Source organism: Nomascus leucogenys, chromosome 15 (genome assembly GCF_006542625.1).
Source record: "Nomascus leucogenys isolate Asia chromosome 15, Asia_NLE_v1, whole genome shotgun sequence".
Classification (NCBI taxonomy): domain Eukaryota; kingdom Metazoa; phylum Chordata; class Mammalia; order Primates; family Hylobatidae; genus Nomascus; species Nomascus leucogenys.
The window spans coordinates 58,474,461-58,495,580 of record NC_044395.1 but is presented as its reverse complement, the minus strand read 5'-3'; the positions used below and the strand labels follow the sequence as shown (position 1 = coordinate 58,495,580).

General features: G+C 44.7%; 1 protein-coding gene across 4 annotated transcripts in view; it reads right to left on the bottom strand.

Moving 5' to 3' along the window:
• Positions 1-21,120, bottom strand: part of GAB2 (GRB2 associated binding protein 2) — a 212,832-nt gene that overhangs the window by 4,115 nt on the left and 187,597 nt on the right. For 2 of the 4 annotated variants that reach the window (XM_030794815.1, XM_030794814.1), the window contains exons 4-9: positions 7,036-7,622; positions 5,686-5,780; positions 3,993-4,257; positions 2,673-2,763; positions 2,243-2,345; positions 913-1,038 (exon numbers count right to left, since the gene is read on the bottom strand). In XM_030794815.1, the coding sequence (XP_030650675.1) occupies positions 913-1,038; positions 2,243-2,345; positions 2,673-2,763; positions 3,993-4,257; positions 5,686-5,780; positions 7,036-7,622 (1,267 nt within the window). Of the gene's footprint in view, positions 1-912; positions 1,039-2,242; positions 2,346-2,672; positions 2,764-3,992; positions 4,258-5,685; positions 5,781-7,029; positions 7,623-21,120 lie in introns of all 4 variants that reach the window. The other 2 variants (XM_030794813.1, XM_030794816.1) reach the window with 2 other exon arrangements.

Genomic DNA, 21,120 nt, shown 5'->3' with positions numbered 1-21,120 from the left:
CTGAGGGGACAGAGTGGGAAAGAGGGAGTAGCTGTGAGTTACCAGTTAGGTGGGGAGGAAGAAGGTGGGCGTGGGATCTTCCTGAGCTGTCTGAAGGGGAGAAGAGCATGGCCTCTGCCTACCACTGACCAGCCTCAGGAGCCTGGCTTCTCTTTCTGAATATGGGCTTTAAAGCTCAGACTCCAAACTCATCATCCCTCCTGCAGGATGTGGCAGCACCTGCCAGCCCTTCTTACTTCCCGGCTCCTGGGAGGACCCAGGCCCTTCCTTGGCCCTGGTGGATGGGTCCAGGCCTTCGTCTCTGCCTCCACCCATCTCTGTCAGGTCGCTTATCCAGGGGAAGGAATTTGCTAGGTGAAAACAAGCATCAGCCACAGGACTTTACGTGCTGTGCTCACCACCACCCTGTGAAGGGGAACCATGCTGAGGCACAGCTCTGCTCCCTGCTGTCTAGACTGCTTAGCTAAGGATACCTCCTGGGGAGGCTTTCCCAGGCCTGGAAGTCCCTTCTGAAGGCTGATGTATCAATGGCAGGGCTCTGGGACCCACCCAAGAGCCCAGGACCAGGAGGCAGTATCCTCCTTCCTGGATCTGTTGCTGATTCACTTTGTAACCTTAGGACAATCAGATCTCTGTGCACTCATTTGCCCATCTCTACAACACGGAGGATGGGCTGACTGATGAGGTTCTTTGACTGAGGGTACTATGCTCTGAGAGCAGGAATAGGAGTCTTTAGACCTAGATGAAAGCTCTATGACTCAAGATGCATCATAAAAGCTGGGTACTGGAGCGGGAGGGAGGCTGAGTGCTGCTGTTCAGTGTTGAAGGCACCCTGGCCTCCATGATCTCTGCCTCTGGGACCCTGAGAGCTCTTACTGCCACCGCCCCCGCCCCCAACTCTACTCCACGCACCTTGCGGTGGGGGCTTGGGGAGCTCGGCTGGAAGTCCAGGGCCAGATAATCAACGCTGCCGGTGCTCTTCTTAGGGGCAGGACTGTTGGTACCACTGGGAACGGGAGATGCAGACACTGGGTTTTGCTGTCATGAGGAGGAAAAAACTGAGTGTAGAAAACAGACTAAACCACCACCCAGAAAAACACCTCTGGGAGTAAGAACACTGTTTCCCTGAGCCCTACTCTGACTCATGCACCATGCTAAGGACTTTTCATGTTTTCATTTTAATCCTCATGACAATCCTATAATGTAGGTATGATTACTGTTGATGTTGTTTAAAACAAAGATGAAACTGTGGTTCACTTTACTTTCAGAGAAGTGACTTTGCCTGTGGTTACACAGCTGTTGAGTAACGGGAATCAGGTCTGTTTTCTGACTTCCAAACCTGTGCTAACCCCTGTACCACACTGCCTCTTTTATAGCACATCAGGCCAAGTCTCATCAACAGTGGCTCTCCTGAGACATGCAGCCCTTGCTTGCTGGCGCTTAAGAAAGGAGCACATTTCCTTTATGCACTGGAAAGTTTTCTTCTGTCGCACCAAATCAGCCCCTGTGAAACTCCCACCTGTGGCCTAGAGTGGGGTAGTCACCCCAAAGCAGCTTGCTCCCCTGCCTAGCTCCTCCAAGATCTGAACAGGGTGGCTTCATCTCCAGGCTGCACAAAGCCCGCATTTCTTCAGATGACACGCTCTAGGATCCTGTCCATCCAGGCTCCTGCTCTAGCAGAGCACCACCTCCTCTAGGACTTTCCTGAAGTCTTATTCTAATGAGAAGGTGATAGTCCTGCATTCTGTTTGTTGGCTGCTTTATTGGTTGGTTAATTCACTCTTTCACTATCTATGCAGTGACTACCAGGTGCTGGGCAGTTATGCCCTTAATGGAAATCTCAGGGAAGAAATATCCTCCTCTGCCTGTGTTGATAGCTCTATTATGGCCTCACCGAAGTGAGTTATGTGCACGTATGCCTCTCACCACTGAGGAGCTACCTCCAGCACTGCCTATCCAAGGGCACAGATCATGCCACCCATGTCACTGTCATGAGAGGCAGGCCCCTGCTCTTGCAGACCATGACTTCGCTGGGACAGGTCTCATGTCTTCCTTACATCTGATGACAACTCCTACTGCTTAACAGGTGCTCAAGAAGGGTTTGTAGCAGGAGACTAAATCATGAATAATACAAGGAGTCCCTGGGCTGAGGTGAGTTAGCTAAGCTGGGAAGTGGGGAACTGAGCGGTGGGTCCCAGGGGACTTTGAAAGGTGTCATTCCAGCGAAGCCCAAAGGACTCACCATAGGGACATAGTTCTCTTCACTGTCTCCTGAGTCTGTGCTGGTGATGCTCTGGGTGGAGATGGGGCGGCAGTACTGGGAGGAGCTGGAAGTGAAGGTGTGGCTGTTGTGGGAAGGAAGAGTTAACACTGGGGAAGCCGCATGGCTGCTGCCATGTTTCTAGTCTCCAGCTGGGCCCTGACCCTCACATACCCAGACCTCAGCCATCAGAGCTGCACACTCCATCAGATTAAGATCTGATATAGGGCGGGTATAATTATTCTCTTTTATAGCTGAGGAAACCAAGCCACAAGAGATCCAGAGACATGATCAGCTGATGATAGCGTTAGCATCAGAATCCAGCTGTCCTGGCCCACAGGCCAGCTGCCATATCACTCATCTTCCCTAATGGCCCGACTCCAAGCTCCCACCCCCACACACAGGGACTCACTTGGCCCTAGACCAAGACTTGGTGATAGGTGACTTGAAGGGGAGTTCATCGATGACAGTGTTGTTTCTCAGGTCAAGTGGTGTTGGCTTTGCTGGAGCAGGAAAAGAAAGTCTGGTAATCAGCCAGTAATAATAATGCTACACATACACACCTTATATATAACACATGAGCATGTTTATAAAGGCCTGCAAAGTCATTCCAGTTTCACACAGGGAAACTGACGCTCAGCGAGGTTATATAATCTTTGCCCATATTGATGGGCCTTGAAGTCTTGTCTTCAGATTCCAAATTATATATTCTTTCTGCTGTATCTAAAATATAATATCTAATTATATTTTCAGAATCAAAAGTGGGGACACAGGGTTTGACAACAGATTTTTCTCCCTCAATTTATGACTTCATTTAAAAATAAGAGACTATATATAAAAATCTATTATATATTAATAAATATATTAATATTTATAAAAAGATATACTATTTATATATTAACATACATATATGTATTTTTTAAGACAGGGTCTTGCTCTGTTGCTCAGGTTGAAGTGCAGCGGCGCAATCTCAGCTCACTGCAACCTCTGCCTCTTGGGTTAAAGTGATCCTCCTGCCTCAGCCTCCCTAGTAGCTAGGACTATAGGCGCCTGACACCACGCTTGGCTAATTTTTATATTTTTAGTAGAGACGGGGTTTCACTATTTTGGCCAGGCTGGTCTCGAACTCCTGACCTCAGGTGATCCACTCGCCTCAGCCTCCCAAAGTGTTGGGGTTACAGGCGTACAGGTGTGAGCCATGGCACCCAGCCAAGAGACCATATTTGAAGTGGAGATGGTCACCGTGACTACTCCCTGCTGCTCCTGGCCAGGTCTGTGCAAGCCACAGTGGAGGAAGGTAGATGCCATAAGGGCTTGAGGGCTTCAGTTCCACATGCTAAGATTTGAATTCCCTGTTGGCCAGACCCACAGGGGGCTATCTCTGCCTAGCTATCCTACTCCTCCCTTTGAATCCTTGCCACTGATCCAAGGCCAGGAGAGTGAGATTGTAGCAGACCAGGAACTTGCCTGCTCTACATGCAGGGGGCACAAAGCTGACTTTACTGAATGCCTGCTATGTACCAAAGTACTATCCTAGACGCTCTCCTTTGCAGCAAACCTGGGAGGTAGGAATTACCATCTGCATTTCACAGATAAGAAAACTGAGACTCAGATTTTACATGATTTGCCCAAAGTCACACCTCCCAAGTCCAGGATCCACATGACCCCTAAGCAAATGGAAAGAGTCCCTAGCCATTGTCCAGAGATGGGACACGGGAAAGAATGGACTTACCTTTCCGATCAGGTTTGAGGTTGCGGTTGACAGGGGGTGGCTGGATCTCACTTCCTCTGCTGGGGCCTCGGTGCACAGGAAGGGTTGTTGATGGGTAGCCAAGTGAGTCAAAGTGATGGCCCCCTGGGCTCATTGGGATGTAGACGCCCTGGGAATTATCACCTGCTCGTTCCATGGCCAACAGGGTGGAAGAACCTGGGTTCATGGGCACATAGTTGTCTTCAGAATTGGTGCTGTCCGATCGGCCCACAATCATTTTCCCTGGCTAGGGAGAGAACAGTGAAAGAAATACAGCTGTTACTAGCAAGAAGAAACAGGAAGGGGATAAGACTTTGTAAATGAGGCAAGACAAGTCATGACTGGGTTAGCTACACTTTGAAGCTGTAAGGGAGACCAAATAAGAAAGCAGAGTAGTGGGAGGCTGAGGCAGGTGGATCACTTGAGGTGAAGAGTTCGAGACCAGCTTGGTCAATCAACATGGCGAAACCTCCTCTCTACTAAAAATACAAAGTATTAGCTGGGTGTGCTGGCATATGCTTGTAGTCCCAGCTACTCAGGAGGCTGAGGCACGAGAATCGCTTGAAGCTGGGAGGCCGAGGTTGTAGTGAGCCAAGATCACGCCACTGCACTCCAGCCTGGGTGACAGAGCGAGACTCTGTTTCAAAAAATAAAAAATAAAAAAAAGGAAGCAGAGTGGGAGACAAGAATATATGAGGTCTGTGGGACCCTTCAAGCCTTCACGATCCTTTGGCATCCATTAATAATTTTTGATAAATCTAGAGTATAAAATATTCTTGGTGACTGGGTCCACTTGGCTTTCTGGATGCCTGACCAACGCTGTGGGTAGCATAGTCCATAGACTGTAGGTTTGGTTCAGGACCTGCCCCTCCACCTCAAGTCCAGACTCACCATTGGCAGGTCAGCATCTCAGGCCCTGATCAGAACAAGGAGCATATTAGGAGTCCTGGCTCTGGAAGGTGAGGTCTGGGGCCAGTTGTGTTTCCCCAGTCCAGGTTTCTAAGTACCTGGGGCTCACTCCAGGCACCTAGGGGACCACCAAGCTGCAGTCAGAGCTTCTATAGAGTTGTGCGATATAGCAATCCCGGCTATAGCCTTCCTCTAACTCTTGCTCTGTCTGCCCTGACATACAACTAAGCTGCTTCTGCCTTGGTTACCTGATTTCACTGTCTTTCCAGTAGGCCTGAAGCCAGGCCTTGGTCTTCTTGCCTGACACCTTGGAGAACTGTGGTTAGCATCTTCCAGAGGGCAGCCTGGGATCCTGCACTCAAGCCATAATTCTGTCACTTAGGCTGACGGTGAGTACCACCCTTGCCTGGAGTCTCACACTGCAGCCTCCCTCCTGCATGTGAGGCCACGTGGGTAAGGTTGCTGCCTTAGAAGATCCCCCATGGTGCAGCCTGGGTCTATTGCATTCTAGACCCTCTGCTTACCTACAAGGTTGGTGAATCTTGTAATCCAGTCTACCTTAGCACATACATTTCTTCCAGACTAGAATACTTATATCTTATTTGTCCAAAGACTCAACGCAGGGTTCTGAACTGAGACAAGAACTTGGGCAGGGTCCTAATATGGAGACGCCATCACTCTTTTGAGGTTGTGCTTTTAGTTCCGTAAGGTGTGACCTTTTACCTAACCAGGCCGGCCTGAGGACCCCTGGTTAACCCACACTCACCAGGAAAGAGCCGACTCCATCACTCACGGATTCAGCAGACCGGCCTGCACTCTCTCCACCCCGCTGTGGGTACTCGTAGGTCTCACAGGAAGAAGCTGACAGAGGAAGGAGGATCCATATGTACTCATGGTTGATTCATGTGCTGACACTTCCCCATACCCTCACCAGTGTGGTTCAAGGTCTTACTGATACTCCAGAAGATACTACTCTCAACCCCAAATGATAAGGAATTTCTTCGAACACATCACTCCTCAGTTCAAAAATTCCTCCTGGGCTTCTAGATGTAGCTCCAGTGTTAGCATCTGCAGAGAAGCTGTCCTTGACTACTCTACCCTCATCTATGCACCTCTCCTTTGACTCCTATACCACTCACCTGTCCTGCTCACCCCAGTCATCACTTCTCTGAACACCACAGTAACAATACTTGTCCTGATTTATATGTATTGGTTTATTTTCCCAATGAGATGTAAGCTCTGAAGGGCAGGAACATGTTTTATGTATGTCTTTATCATAATCTCAGTTCCAAAGCACAGTATGACTGCTCAAATTGTTGATGGATTGAAAGACGGCAAAGAGGTCTAAACCAGGAGCTGGGACTCTAGGTTCTGAGTCTCATCTCTGGCACAATGACTCTGCACTCTATAAGTCTCTTAACTGTCACTGGCCTCATGTGAGATGGAGACAAGGAGGTTTTGTCCCACCAACCTCTCTGCCTGGCTTAAACAACAGGATGGACAAGAAAAGCCTTTGCAAGCCATAAAGCAAGATGCAAAATTAAAGGAATCAATATTGTTCTATTTTTTTCATCATACAGAGGAGGTTACATGCAGAGTTGGAATACTCTCAGTGGAAAACAAGTAACAGTAGACTTTAGGTACTTCAAATTAAAGTTTTCACTTCAACCAAAGAGATTCAAGTATGATTTAGAAAATATTAAGACCTCGCTTTAACAGTCTGTTAGTCCACACAGGTTTCACTCCAGTTTGGACTGATCTTCTGAATTTATTTTTTAAATCTTTGGTTTGATTTATAAATGAACAAAATAACAATGATTTGGACTTCTAAACCCATAATATGTTATACTGTGGTTAATCAAGAATGTCCTATTCTCCATTAGTAGAATATTAACTTCTCCGGGGCTAGCTCTGTTATACAACTACTAACAGCCTCCAGTGCTGGAGGACCAACTGGTAAGGGAACTGGGTAGAAGACACCTATGTTTTTGAGTATCAGTGACCTAGGTGGTTCATAAGTTCCCCTCGGCCATGGATGACCAAGGACCACCAAACTATTGAGAACCCCTGTGTTACCTCCTCCTCCCTCTGAGTCTCAGCTAGGACTTACACTGACCTCGGTGAAGTCGGCTGTTGTCCATTGCAGGGAGGGTGTTGCGTCTGGGGATGGTGGCAGCGACAGATCTGCTATTTTCACTGATTGGCGGTCTCTGCTGAGGACTGCCCCATCGAGGTGTTTCTGCCTGACTTGGCTTGGGGGGGCGGGGTGGGGGAGCTATGGCTGAGTCCCCAGGAGTGCCCACTGTCATGGCATTGTGGTTTTTGTCCAGAGTGAATGTCCTAGGGATCTGGTAGGCTGAGAGTGGGGTGGCCGGAACATCCATATTGTCTACCAGGAGGTCCCCAAACTCCCGGCACAGGGTGTTGCTGGGCGTCTTGAAGGTGTACACATCCTCATTATCTGTCTCGGAGCCTGTGAGGCTGCCCTTGGTGTGGCCATGGGAGGCCAGGCTGCGGGGGAGGTCGTAGGTACTGTCTCTGAATTCTGTATTGTGCCGGCTCGGCTTGGGAAGGCTATAGAAGCCATGGACTTGACCACTGACCCCATTGACACAGTGTCCATTGCCCTGGGCAAGTTTTTGTACAGCTGTGTCACTCCTCATGAGAAAAGAGGCTCTGGTGCCCTGAGAGAAGCTGGCACTCCTAAAAGAGAAAGAAGGGAAGGGGCAGGAGGGTTAGACAATTACTAGCTGTGTGACCTTGAGGCAAAGCACTTTCTCTTTCTATACTTTGGTTTAGGCATCTGTAAAATGGTGACTAAAAGCATATTTTGAAGGTTGTTCAGATATTAGACTCTAGTATATGAATGTTTAAACAATGTTAGACTTCATCCGTCCCCCATCTCCAAATGGTAGTTATTAGCAGGGGTTATAACCCCCACTCCCTGACCAAGTATCAATAAGCCAGATGGACTGCCTATTTGTTCACTGTTTTAAGTACCACAGAATATGCACATTCGAACACAAATGTTGTGGGATAGTGGAAAGAACCTTTAAGTTGATGACAGGAAACAGCAAACAAGTCATTTTATCTCTCTGAGTCTATTCTGCCACTGTGAAACTAGCCCATGGGTATTGATGTTGTAAGTTAAAAAGAATTATTTGGGTCAGGTGCAGTGGCTCATGCCTGTAATCCCCGCACTTTGGGAGGCTGAGGTGGGAGGTTCACTTGAGGCCAAGAGTTCAAGACCAGCCTGGGAACACAATAAGACTCCATTGCTACCAAAAAAAAAAAAAAAAAAAAAAAAAAAAAAAAAAAAGAACTAGCTACTATCTGGGTAGGGTGCTGCACACCTGTAGTCCTAGCTCCTGGTGGGGCTAAGGGAGGAGGATCGCTTGAACCCGAAGTTCGAAGTTAGAGTGAGCTATGATCGCACCACTGCATTCCAGTCTAGTAAACAGAATGAGACCCTGTTTCAAAAAAACACGTCCCAACACAAACAAACAACAAACTATTCAAATGTAAGCTCTAGATTTATTTTCTACCAAGATTTATGGTTGGTTGAGAGGCATTTTGAGGGGAAAGATCTCTTTCCAGAGACCTAGAAATCTATAGGAAGAATGGTTTCCTGTTTGGGAACCACATATAGAAAAAGTTTTGATTAGTACGTTTTTAAATTTAGGTTTTGGGCAATAAGGCAAGCAGTAAAAAGAGAAGAGAAACAAGAGGGGAGACTTGTGTTAGGTTCCAATACTGCTACTGATATGTGCTATGGGTATCACCAAGCCTCCTCTCTCAGGTGGGACCTAGTACGTCACAATGATTTCTAAGGGCCCATCTGGCCCCGATGCTCTACAAGCCCTTCGTTTCACAAGAGTGGTTTTCAAACTAGATTCTATGTTCTCTGTAGGTGCTTTGGGAAATTGGAGGGTGAGGTTCTGGGTAAGCAGGGATTTAGGTCTGCTTCTTTAGCTTTTATATGGTTCTTCACAGGATTTCACTTGGGGAAAAAAGAATCCTTTGTAGCAGGAATTCTAAGCCTTTTGGAGGCTATAGGAGTTTTTAAGATTCTGGTCAAAAGCTCTTGGAGTGTCTCATCAGAAAAGGCAAATCTCATATACATATAAACTTGTGGGGGCTGTAATATATAGCCCTCTGAGGCCAATCCCTGGACCTTTTGCCTTACAGAAGCTCTCTCAGCTCCTGAGGAGTTTGTTATTTACAGATGTGGCCACCAGATGGTGTTAGAAAACAGGGGCCAGAGCTTAGAAAGAGGAAACAGGTGTGTAAGCCAGGCTTCCTCTCATGTAAACTGTACCCATGATGGCTAGGAATTCCAGGTCAGTCTCCAAATCTTCACTGATGCTCCTCCCTGGGCCTCTGCACTCCTCCTCCCTTTCTGTTCCATTCCACACACATAACCAAGCCAACAGCCATGGGCTTGGATGATTGAACATCTAGCCTTTAGATAATGTAGTGCTTAGGGAAGAGGATGGGGGTGGTGGGGGGCAGCGAATGGTAGACATAAGGTGTTAATGTTGTATGCATTTTTTTGGTGCCTTTCATTTTGCTTTTTTTTTGGAATTTCCAACTCTCTGTTGGATGCTCCCATCTGGATTTGTTCATTTTACATTTACTGATGTCCTAATTTCCATCTGGGCCAGGCAAAAGGGATACAGAGATGCCACCTGCCCAATGAGGGGTGGTCCGGGAATGTCACAGTAGTTGAGGAGGTGACATGGATGCAAATCATTACAGTCAAGTAGGGGTGAGTACGTAGCTGTTGACAGTTGGTATTAGCCCTTGCTGGGGGTGGTGGTAGACAATGTCAGGGAAGTCTCCTTCAGAGATGTTGTATCTTGAGTGAGTCTGGACGGATGAGCCACAACTGGCCAGGCAGAAGGCAGGAGAAGGGAAATGGTGTTCTAGTTGAAGGCTCAAAGATGTAGAACAACCTGGCAAGTTCTAGAAACTCGAAGCTGCTCAGGCTGCAGCAAGCACATTAGAAGGCAGGGCTGAGAGAAGACAATGGAGGCCAGGCCAGGACTAAGGGAACGGGGAGCCTCTGAAGGATTTCAAGGTGGGGATGGGGTTGCAAGAGCATCACAGATACCCTGCAATAACCTTCAACATGGTCAAGAATGAACTCATCATCTTCCTCTGGAACTCTTCTCCTCCTGCCTCTCTTATTTTGGGAATGGCACCAGTTACTCAAGCCAGAAACCTGGGAGTCACCCACATTATGATTTCTGCCCAGGGCCTCTCTGATCCTTCCATCCTACTAATATTTACTTTCCTAACTTCCCAGTGTAAACATTTTCAACACTGCCTCAATGCTTCAGGATTAAGCCCAAACTCCTAGGTTTATCCCAACTCATCTCACCAATCTTTTCTCTTTAGTTCCCTTTTCCACTCTAGGATCCAAAGCAAACTTTGCAGTGTTCCCTGTGTGCCCCAGTTAGTCAAGCATTGGGCTTTGTTGCATTGTTGGGTTGTGTCTGGAAGGCTTCTTACCTCAATCTGGCAAGTTCCTACTCCATTTATCCTTCAAACTCATCTCAGAGGACACATCTTTTAAGGCCATTCTTACATCCTATACCTCTAAGCATTGCTTAACTTAATCACTTGCTTAACTTTGTTCTTGGAGCAGGTAGCAAGTATCACCTATATTAGGCACCATTACTACTTATCTCCGCCAACAGACTGTGATTTCCTTGAGGAAAGAAACTGTGTCTTACTCATTTTTCTCTCCTTGGCACCCAGGTTAATGCTTGTTGCATTGTAAATAATGAATAAACATTTGTTGTAAGTAAGCAAATGAATAAACAAAAGTATGGTGCTGCCATCCCTTTTCCTGGGCTTGGCCCAAACCTTCTGATCAGCAGATCAAAACCCTTCCTCTGTAGAACCCACTAGCTTATGTTCCAACTTCCCTCTACCCCGGCATCCTCCCGTCTCGCTCACAGAACTACTCACTCATCCCTAAACATGTCCTGTGTAGTCTAAACTTCAGCCCTGGTCTTGCATTACTCATCTCCCTGTGGAATGCTTCCTTGATACATCAACACTTTACACAAAGTCCACAAGAAGCCTTTTCACTCTACAAAGGTACTACAGGTCCCTAATTCTCCTCTTTATGGTAATCATTCCTTCCTCTGTGCTACCACAGCACTCTGTGCTTCCATCGCAACACTCACCTTATTCTGCCTTATGTCAGTTATTCAGGTCTTTGTCTTTCCACTTCTACCAGACCATGTGCTCCTAGAAGGCAGAGGGCCACATCCTGTACCCTGGCATAGTGCCAGGCATATGATAGATAATAGTGACATATGTTGAGGGAGACTGATTATCACCTCAGTAACCAAGTAAAAGGAGTTGAACAAGGGACTCTTGCCCAAAGTTACATACTCAGAGGGCAGGGAATTTGTTCTAGTACCCGGGTCTCTAGGCGCCCCCACTGCACAAACCATGCTACAGTGTGGTCCCTTTGGGCAATAATCCAGATGGGGAATTCCAAATACTCAGCAGTCCTGTGGCCTTTAGTATTTTCATGTAAACCTTAACTGAGGCCTGTGTCACTGTGATGACCTGAGTTGCTTTTGTGGGATGGATAATCCACCTGGAAGTGGTGGATTTGGAGAGAGGCTTCTCTTCCAGGGCTGGGCTTACAGGAGCCTTATAAAACAGGCAAGATACTATGCCATACATATCACATGTGATCTCATTTTAAATCCTCCTAATAGTTCTGAGACACACCTCTTACTTTCACAGTATCAAATGAGGAAAACCGTAAATGGCAGAGCTGGTGCAGGAAGATACTCAAACACAAGCATGTATGGGAGCTCCCCAGAATCAAAAAGAAGTTTGAGAGAAGATATTCCCCCAAGCCAGCAGTGCCAAGTGCCTTCCCTTTCCATTCCTGGCCAATGGCTCCTCCAGAGCTATAGAGGCTATTGTCATCATACAGTCTCTCTGTTGGCTTTTTTTTTTTTTGGTGATGGAGTCTCACTCTGTCTCCCAGGCTGGAGTGCAGTGACGCAATCTTGGCTCACTGCAACCTCCGCCTCCTGGGTTCAAAGCGATTCTCCCGCCTCAGCCTCCTGAGTAGCTGTGATTACAGGAGCGTACCACTGCACCTGGCTAATTTTTGTATTTTTAGTAGAGATGGGGTTTCATCGTATCGGCCAGGCTGCTCTCGAACTCCTGACCTCGTGGTTCACCCGCCTCAGCCTCCCAAAGTGCTGGGATTACAGGCGTGAGCCACTGCGCCCAGCCTTCCCTTGGCTTTTAAAAATGGTTTTCTAGCTTTTCTAGCCACTTCATTTTGTACTTGTTCTTCCGCACATTTTCATATAATTTTATATACCATACTATATGATGATTTTGCTTTTTTCTATCCCACTGGACTTCAAGAACCCTAATGATGAAGGACTCACTTTGATTTTTAATGAGTATGCTCCCATTTAAGGGTGACTGAATATAAAATGCTTGTAAGTAGATTAACCACCATTTAGAGTTCTCTGTCACTGGCCATTGTTTAAGAGGTCATTTGAACTATCCTCTTGCATTTGACCCATTCCAAATGGATCCTTCCTGTGAAAGAAGAAAACTCAGAAAACTCTGTGTCATAAATCTTTTTGAGATGAGGCAATCTTTGTATCTCAAACCCTTCTGGCTGCAGTTCTGAGCCAATTTTGGCAGGACTCTCTGGTTACAGAGCAAAGCTGTATATGTGAAACTAAAAGTTGTATATTTTGCCTTTGGTCAATCAAAGTCTCTGGTGAATGAGTCAGGGAAGACGTGGAAAAGATTAATGATGGGTAAGCTCTCCAATGACATTTCTAAATTTACCATTTACCCACCATCTTTCTATAGACTACTGCTGCAGGGTCAATGATTCTGGAATCTCATCAATGAAATTTCACTCCCCGTAACCCTCACCAGAATTATGGCTTTTCAGGGCATGTGACTCACATCAATGTATCATCTGATACAGGTTTAACAGCCTTCTTGAAATAAGAAGACAGACACTGGCTAGAATCTGGAATGAGGCCCCAAAGGCTGGAGGACAAAAATAAGTCCAGTCAAACCAATTTGTCTTCAAAGAGAAAAAGAACTCTATTTGTCTTGACTCTGCCAATTCAAAACTCTTTCCATTGGCAATAGATATTATTCTGAATAGTTACTTATTTTAGCTCAGTGGAAGACCTGCATTTTGAGAACTGAAGTTATTTTAGCAAGAATACACATTATCTAGTACTTGAAGGAAGACCACTGGCTATTATTGCAGTAAAAGTGATGATAAATACATAATTCACAGTTTTATTTCTAAGGTGTTTAATTTACTGTATCTTTATAATCAGGTTCCCACATAAATGAAAAAAGAGATAGATAGAAGGCTGGTATTAGTAGCCTCAGTAATCCAATCAAACATAGTTATGTCTAGTCTATGCTAGGCAGGATGAATGGGCTGATTCACTTTATACGCCCTACTCAAAAATAATCTTAAAGGATTACTTTGGAGATCATAAGAGGTACCTAATGTAAAAGTGCTTTGTAAACTTTAAAGCATCATTTCTTTCTTCCAGAGCACCTAGTATATAATGTGAATGTTAGAGGAAACACAGGATTAAAGTCTATTCATATACTTACCAATACTTGGCACTGTTAACTTTTTTTTTTTTTTTTTTTTTTTGGTGACAAGGTCTGGCTCTATTGCCCAGGCTGGAGTGCAGTGACGTGATCTCAGCTCACTGCAACCTCCGCCTCCTGGGCTCAAGCCATCCTGCCACCTCAGGCTTCTGAGTAGCTGGGGCTACAGGCATGTACCACCATGGCTGGCTAATTGTTTTTGGATTGTTTTTGGTAGAGATGGGGTTTCGCCATGTTGCCCGGGCTGGTCTCAAACTTGTGAGCTGAAGCAATCTGCCTGCCTTGGTCTCCCAAAATGGGATTACAGGTCTCCCAAAATGGGATTACATGCTGGGATTACAGGCATGAGCCACTGCGTCTGGCCTGTTAGCCATTTTTATTTTAGCCCTTCCAGCAGAGGTAAAGCAGAATCTCACTGAGATTTTAATTTGCATTTCCCAGATCACTGATCATCTATTCATGTGGTTACTGAACATTCCTATATCTTTTTTTGTTGAAGAATCTATTCAAATCTTTTGCCCATTAAAAAAAAATTGGATTGCTCTCTTCTTATTGAGTTGTAAAAGTTCTTTATATGGACCAGAAACAAATCCTTTGTTACATATGCACGTTGAATATTTTCTCGCATTTTGTGATTTGCCTTTTTTTTTTTTTTTTTTTTTTTTTGAGATGGAGTCTTGCTCACTCTGTCGCCCAAGCTAGAGTGCAGTGGTGCGATCTTGGCTCACTGCAACCTCCACCTCCTGGGTTCAAGCGATTCTCCTGCCTCAGCCTCTCCAGTAGCTGGGACTATAGATGAGCACATCCACGCCTGTCTAATTTTTGTATTTTTAGCAGAGGTTTAGCATCGGGCTTCACCATGTTGGCCAGGCTGGTCTCGAACTCCTGGCCTCAAGTTATCTGCCTGCCTCGGCCTCCCAAAGTGCTGGGATTACAGGCGTGGGCCACCACGCCCAGCCCATTTTGTTTTCTTAAAGAGGCCTCTTGAAGAACAAGTTTTAATTTTGATAGACTACTTTATCAAAAACTACAGTTTTTTCTCTTTTATGATTCTTGCTTTTTCTGTCCTATATAAAAATCTTTGCTTACCTCAAGATCATGGAGATGTTTTCTTCTAGAAGTTTCTTTTCTTTTCTTTTTATTTAAATACAGGGTCTTATTCTGTAACTTTTTATTTAAATACAGGGTCTTATTCTGTAGCCCAGGCTGGAGTGCAATGGAATGATCTTGGCTCACTGCAGTCTTGACCTCCCCCAGGCTCAAGTGATCCTCCCACCACAGCCTGCTGAGTAGCTGGGAATGCAGGCACACGTGACCACGCCCGGCTACTTTTTGTATTTTCTGTAGAGACTGGGTTTTGCCATGTTATCCAGGCTGGTTTTCAACTCCTGAGCTCAAGCAATCTGCCCTTCTCAGTCTTCCAAAGTGCTGGGATTACAGGCGTGAGCTACTGTGCCCAGCCTAGAAGTTTCGTAGTATTAGATTTTACATTTATGTCTCTGATACATTTTAATTTTTGGGTGAGTGGTGTGATATGAAGGGTTGCTGTTCTTTTTTTATTATTCCTATATGAATGTCAAGCTGTTTCAGCATCATTTGCAGAACAGGTTTTTCCTTTCTCCATTGGCACCTATATATTTATATACTTTTAATAATTATATATTATATATTTAAAATATTTTTATTTATATATGCATTTAAAATATTTATATACATATATATATTGATATATATTTCTCTCCTCGACTTGCTAATTTCTTCTAGTGATCTATAGGTTTTTATCCTTTCACCAATACATTATCTTGATTACCATAGTTTGACAGGAATTCTTGAAATCAAATAGTATAAATCCTGACTTTATTGTTGTTCTTTTACAAATTTCTTTGGTTGCTTGGCCAACATGGTGAAACCCCATCTCTACTAAAAATACAAAAGTTAGCCAAGCGTGGTGGCATGGCTAGTAATCCCAGCTACTCAGGAGGCTGAGGCAGGAGAATTGCTTGAACCCAGGAGGCGGAGGTTGCAGTGAGCTGAGATCATGCCACTGCATTCCAGCCCGGGAGACTGAGCGACAGACTTTTTCCTCCCAGGCCTCCGGGAGGGGCTGCCATGCAGGTCTCTGACATGGCCTGGAGACATTTTCCCCATGGTCTTGGAGATTAACATTAGGCTCCTTGCTACTTATGCAAATTTCTGCAGCCGGTTTGATTTTCTCCCCAGAAAATGGGTTTTTCTTTGCTTTTTGAGACAGAGTCTCACTCTGTCGCCCAGGCTGGAGTGCAGTGGCATGATCTCGGCTCACTGCAAGCTCCACCTCCCGGGTTCACGCCATTCTCCTGCCTCAGTCTCCCGAGTAGCTGGGACTACAGGCGCCGGTCACCACGCCGGGCTAATTTTTTGTATTTTGAGTAGAGATGGGGTTTCACCGTGTTAGCCAGGATGGTCTTGATCTCCTGACCTTGAGATCCGCCCACCTCGGCCTCCCAAAGTGCTGGGATTACAGGCTTGAGCCACTGCGCCCGGCTGGGTGTTTCTTTTCTATCACATCGTCAGGTAGCAAAGTTTCCAAACATTTATGCTCTGCTTCCCTTATAAAATTGAATGCCTTTAACAATACCCAAGTCACCTCTTGAATGCTTTGCTGCTTAGAAATTTCTTCCGTCAGATACCCTAAATCATTTCTCTCAAGTTCAAAGTTCCACAAATCTCTAGGGCAGGGGCAAAATGCCACCAGTCTCTGCTAAAACAAGAGTCACCTTTGCTCCAGTTCCCAACAAGTTCCTCATCTCCATCTGAGACCACCTTACCCTGGCCTTACTGTCCATACCGCTATCAGGCTTTTTGGTCACAGCCATCCTACACATCTCTAGGAAGTTCCAGACTTTCCCACATTTTCCTGTCTTCTTCTGAGCCCTCCAAACTGTTCCAACCTCTGCCTGTTACCCAGTTCCAAAGTCGCTTCCACATTTTCGGTATCTTTTCAGCAACGCCCCACTCTACTGGTACCAATTTACTGTATTAATCCGTTTTCATGCTGCTGATAAAAGACATACCCGAGTCTGGGATTTTTATTCGGATTGTGTTGAATCTACAGAACAATTTGAGAAAAACTGCCATCTAAATAATATTCGGTCTTCTAGTTCATAACTACTGTACATCACTCTCCATATTTAGGTCTTTAATTTCTATCAGCATTTGATAGTTTTCAGTAAAGAGGTCTTGCATGTTTGTTGTTAAATTTATTCCCAAGTATTCCATGTTTTCTGGTACCACTCTATAAATAATTAAATTTTTTTCATTTTCCAATTGTTCACTGCATACTGTAAAACTTATTTTTTGGATAAAAACCTTTTTATCTTGTGACCTTGCTAAACTCACTTAAAATATTTTTTTTTGTTGTTAAAATAAAGACAGGGTTTCGCCATGTTGCTCAGGCTGGTCTTGAACTCTTGAGCTCCAGTTATCCACCTGCCTCAGCATCCTAAAGTGTTGGGATTACAGGCATGAACCACCACACCAGGACTCTTATTTCTTTTTCTTCCTCCATGGAACTGACTAGAATCTCCAGTACAATGTTAAACAGAAGTGGTAAGAACAGGTACTTTCTCCTTGTTTTCAATCTTAGGGCATTATGTTCAATATTTCTCCATTAGGTATGATCTTAGCTATAGGGTTCCTTAGAAGTCCTTTATCAGTTTAAAGAAGTTCTCCTCGATTCATAGTTCGCTAAGAAATACTTTTTTTTCAATGAAGTATCGAGTTGTCAAATGCTTCCTCTGCATCTATTGAGGTTATGATTATATTATTTTTCTCCTTCATTTTCTCAATGTAATGAATTACTTTGATTGGTTTTTTTTTTAAGTCAAACCAATCTTAACACTCCCGGGATAAACACTACTTTGTCATGATGTCTTACCCCTAATGTATACACACATGCATATTCCCTAAAATATATATATTGTCCCAAACAGACACATATAGATATACACACATACGTATTTAGTTGGATTCGACTGCTAATCCCTTGTTTTTGAAGAGGATTTCTGTTTATTATTCATGGGGGATATTCTCTGTAATTTTATTTCCTGTCATCTTTGCCAGATTTTGATAGTAGGGTTATGCTGGTCTCATAAAATGAGCTGTGAAGGAATCCCCTCCTCTTATGTTTTCTGAAAGACTGTGGGTAAGATTGGTGTTATCTTTGAATGCTTGGTAGAATTTACCAGTAAAACCATCTGGGCATAGTTTTCTAGGTATTTGCCCAAGAGAGATAAAAACAAATGTGCCTACAAAGATTTGCTCATTACTGTTTAAGTACAAATGGGTCTTAATTTGTAATAGCCAAAACTGAAAACAATCTAAATGCTTATCATCATGTGAATGGAAAAGTGAATTGTGACATAAAGATACACTGTATTACTGAGGAATAAAAAGGAACAAACTAATGACACATGGAAAAACATGGATGAATCCCAAAAGCATTATGCAGAATGAAAGAAGTCAGGAAAACTAGTACATATAATATAATTCCATCTATGTAAAATTCTGGAAAATGAAAATCAATCTGTAGTGGCAGAAAGGCTCTTACTGGTTCTCTAGGAATGAGGTAAGGGAAGGATGGATTACAAAGGGGCATGAGGAAACTTTATGTAAATGCCACTGACTGTACTTCAATTTCTTCCTAAAAACTTGTGGGGAAAAAAAAGGGTGGGGAAATGTAGAAATGAAAAATCAGTTTAAAAAATCATCTTAACCGAGCAGAGAGAGAGAAAAGGATTGGAAAAAAAAGATAATGTAAGCGATTGTTGGGTCAGTATCAAGTGGTCTAGTGTATGAGTAACTGAAGTCTCAGAAGGAATGCCCATCAGTGATCGACTGGATCAAGAAAACGTGGTACATATATACCATGGAATACTTTGCAGCCATAAAAAGGAATGAGATCATGTCCTTTGCAGGGACATGGATGGAGCTGGAAGCTGTTATCCTCAGCAAACTAACGCAGAAACAGAAAACCAAGCACTGCATGTTCTCACTTATAAGTGGGAGCTGAACAATGAGAACACATGGACACCTGGGGGTGGGTGTATAATACACATTGCGACCTGTTAGGTGGGCAGAGGGAGGGAGAACATCAGGAAGAATAGCTAATGCATGTTGGGCTTAATATCTAGGTGATGGGTTGATCTGTGCAGTAAATACCATGGCACATGTTTACCTATGTAACAAACCTGCACATCCTGCACATGCACCCTGCAACTTAAAAGTTGAGGGGAAAAAAAAAAAAAAGAAAATGTGGCAGAAAAAGATTTGAAGAGGCCAGGTGTGGTGGCTCATCCCAGCAGTTTGGGAGGCTAATGTGGAAGGATTGCTCGAGGCCAGGAGTTTGGGACCAGCCTGGACAACATAGCGAGACCATATCTCTACAAAAAATTAATCCAGTATGGTGGCATATGCCTGTAGTCTGAGCTACTCGGGAGGCTGAGGCAGGAGGATCTTGAGCCCAGGAGTTTGAGGCTGCAGTGAGCTACGTACTCCAGCCTAGGTGCCAGAGTGAGACCCTGTCTCTTAAAAAAAAAAAAGTCGAAGAAATATTGGTAGAAAGTTTGCTAAACTAGATTAAAAAAAATATAGCAACACATAGAACTAGAAAACTAAGTCAACCCACAAGAACAAAGGTTTTGGACCTTTACCTTAAAACAGATAAAAAAACTAACTCAAAATGGATCAAAGACCTAAATGTAAGGGCTACAACTATAAACCTCTTAGAAGAAAACATAGAAGAAAAGCTTCTTAACATTGGATTTGACAGTGACTTCCTGATTATGACACCAAAAGCACAGGCAACAAAACTAAAAATGCATAAATTGAACATCAGAATTAAAATATCTGTGTTTCAAAGAACATATCAGCAGAGTAAAAAGCCAATCTATGGGAGAAACATTTGCAAGTCATATATCTGGTAAGGGTTTAATATAGGTAAACTCCAACAACTCAACAACAAAAATCAAACAACCTGACTAAAAAATGGACAAAAGACTTGAAACAGACATTTCTCCAAAGAAGATATACAAATGGCCAACGCACACATGAAAAGTTGCTCAACACCACTAATCATTAGGGAAATGCAAATCAAAAGCACAATGAAATACCACATTGCATCCATTTCTATTAAGAAAAAAAAAAAGGAAGTAATGCTAGCAAAATGGCCAAGAAGAAACCCCTACTGCTTGTCCCCCTCACAAAGACAGGCAGAACAATGAATAAACAACTACATTTTTTATTTTAATTTAATTTAATTTAATCTATTTTTTTGAGATGGAGTCTTGCTCTGTTGCCCAGGCTGGCGTGCAGTGGTGCGATCTCAGGTCACTGCAACCTCCACCTCCTGGGTTCAAGCGATTCTCCTGCCTCAGCCTCCTGAGTAGCTGGGATTACAGGCACATGCCACCACACCCTGCTAATTTTTGTATTTTTAGTAGAGATGGGGTTTCACCGTGTTGGTCAGGCTGGTCTCGAACTCCTGACCTCGTGATCCACCTGCCTTGGCCTCCCAAATTACTGGGATTACAGGCGTGAGCCACCACACCTGGCCTCCTGAACAATTACATTTTAGCAAAAATAACGGAAGGAGAGTCCCAGAATGCATGAGAGGAGTAATAGAAACTCGATAAACACAGAAACTTGGGATGGTCACATAGAGAACAGAAGGAAACACACTAGGCCTTCAACACTCCATGCAAGATCAGCTTGGAACGAGGACGAACTTCTTTTGGTGAGAAGGTAGGCAAGAGGATCACGGCAACCGCCATCAACACCTTGGACATCTCAGACCTCACCACTGGAGTCCCCTCAAGTCCTTGTAGGCACTAAGCCCAGTGAAGGGAGTTGCCTAGGGTCCACATAGCTGTGTTCTGTGTGGCTACTGTGTGCTATGCCATCTTGGAACTGGAACTATGGCTGGAGTGTGTCTTGCTCCAGGGGTGAGTAGCCATGGCTCCCTTTCATTCCTGAGGCTAAGCTGTGGCTGAGCCATTGCTAGCCCAGTGGCCCAACATTCCAAAGCTGAGCTATGAGCAGCTGTTACACCCTTCCTAGAGGGGTCAAGCAGAAGTAAAGCTAATCCACCTGCCCCTCTCCCCACTCCCATGGGCCAGAGCTGAAACAGTACACTCTCTTCTAGGAAAAGAGTATCTTGGCTGCTCAGAACAGTCATGCCTCCACAGTGCCTAAGCTGAAGCCAGTGGCTGCATCCTAGGAAACGGTGCACTGACTCCCCAGAGTCAGGTACCCCAGTACCTAAAATAATATGGTTCCCTGCATTCCAGGGAAAGGATGCCTGGGCTACTCAGAACAGTCACACCCTCCCGGGCCTGAGCTGAAGTAACACACTGTCCCCTGGGGAATGGGTGCCCTAGCTGAGCTGACAGGTGGTGCATTCCAAGGCTGAGCTGATATAGGACCCTGTGTTTCAGGGAAAAAGAGCAGTGTCTGAGCTGAGACACCATGCCCTACAGGCTAAACAACTCTAGTGCCTTGCTTTCCTGGAGCT